At 50.0% G+C, this 1,411-nt stretch overlaps 1 protein-coding gene across 1 annotated transcript in view; it reads left to right on the top strand.

Annotated features, from left to right (window-relative positions):
* The window catches only part of cntn2 (contactin 2), a 114,168-nt gene that overhangs the window by 47,713 nt on the left and 65,044 nt on the right, over positions 1–1,411 (top strand). The window contains exon 3 of the mRNA XM_033042824.1: positions 1,051–1,195. Coding sequence (XP_032898715.1) covers positions 1,051–1,195 — 145 coding nt within the window. The remainder of the gene's footprint in view (positions 1–1,050; positions 1,196–1,411) is intronic.

Raw genomic sequence — 1,411 nt, 5'->3', positions numbered from 1 at the left:
TGTAAAAACAACGGAAACAAGGAACTGCAGATGCTGGTCTAAGATGGCGCCCAAACACAGGCGACTATCTGCGTGCTAACCACAGAGGCAGAGCTACCAACTCACATTACAATCGCTCCACACTCTCTAATCTCTACTCCTACAGCAACATTTCCCATATCATGTATCTGTACACTGTAAATTAATCGATTGTAATCGTGTGTTGTCTTGCCGCTGACTGGTTAGCACGCAAGAAAAGAGCTTTTCATTGTACCCCGGCAACACGTGACAATAAACTAAACTGAACTGAGCCAAGGAAAGACACACACAACATGCTGGAGTAACTCAGCAGGTCAGTCAGCATCTTTGGAGAACATGAACAGGTGATGTTTCAGACTGGGTGCATGGTCAGGAGCAGGAAGCTTGGCTTCTCCGCACCGCTACATCAGTCTGAATAACGGTCCTGACCCGAAACATCGCACTGAGGAAACACACGGTGGCGCCAGCGGTAGAGTTGCAGCCTCGCAGCGCCGGTGACCCGGGTTCAATCCTGACTGCGGGCGCTGTCTGCACCCAGTTTGCACGTTCTCCCTGTGACCACGTGGGTTCTCTCCGGGTGCTCCGGTTTCCACCCACACCCCAAACCCGTTTGTTGGTTAATTCGCTTCGGTTAAAAAAAAATGTGTAAATTGTCCCCAGTCCACGGGATAGTGCTCGTGTACGGACGGGGTGATCGCTGGTCGGCGCGGACTCGGTGAGCCGAAGGGCCTGTTTCCCTGCTGTATCTCTAAGGTCTAAACTAAAGTCACCTATCCACATTCTCCAGGGATGCTGCCTGACCCGCTGAATTACTCCAAAATGTTGGACCCCCACTTGGACTATAATGTAATTCTGTGGCGTTGACTGTAAGATGTCTTCCAAAAATAGGTTGATGCATTTGTAGGTGGCTCTCCATCACCTTCTCGAGGACGATAGCTGGTGGACAATAAACGGTGCATTAGTCAGTGACGTACGGAGACAATGAACAGGTATGAACGTGGAGAATTGACACAATGTGTTTCTCTGTTGCAGGCTGGGCCGGGGTCCACAGCGCCAAAGAGAACTTTGGGCCAGTGTTCAAAGAGGAGCCAAAGTACACCTTGTATCCCGAAGGATCAGCTGAAGGGAGGGTGACGTTGAACTGCCAAGTGCGTGCCAGTCCGCCCATTACGTACAGGTATGGCATCAAGATAAACGTGATTAAGTAAACATAGAAACATAGAAATTAGGTGCAGGAGTAGGCCATTCGGCCCTTCGAGCCTGCACCGCCATTCAATATGATCATGGCTGATTATCCAACTCAGTATCCCGTACCTGCCTTCTCTCCATACCCTCTGATCCCCTTAGCCACAAGGGCCACATCTAACTCCCTCTTAAATATAGCCAATGAACT

This window comes from Amblyraja radiata, chromosome 24 (assembly GCF_010909765.2).
Source record: "Amblyraja radiata isolate CabotCenter1 chromosome 24, sAmbRad1.1.pri, whole genome shotgun sequence".
Taxonomy (NCBI): domain Eukaryota; kingdom Metazoa; phylum Chordata; class Chondrichthyes; order Rajiformes; family Rajidae; genus Amblyraja; species Amblyraja radiata.
The sequence above is the reverse complement of the archived record's forward strand: the minus strand, read 5'-3'. Positions and strand labels throughout refer to the sequence as shown.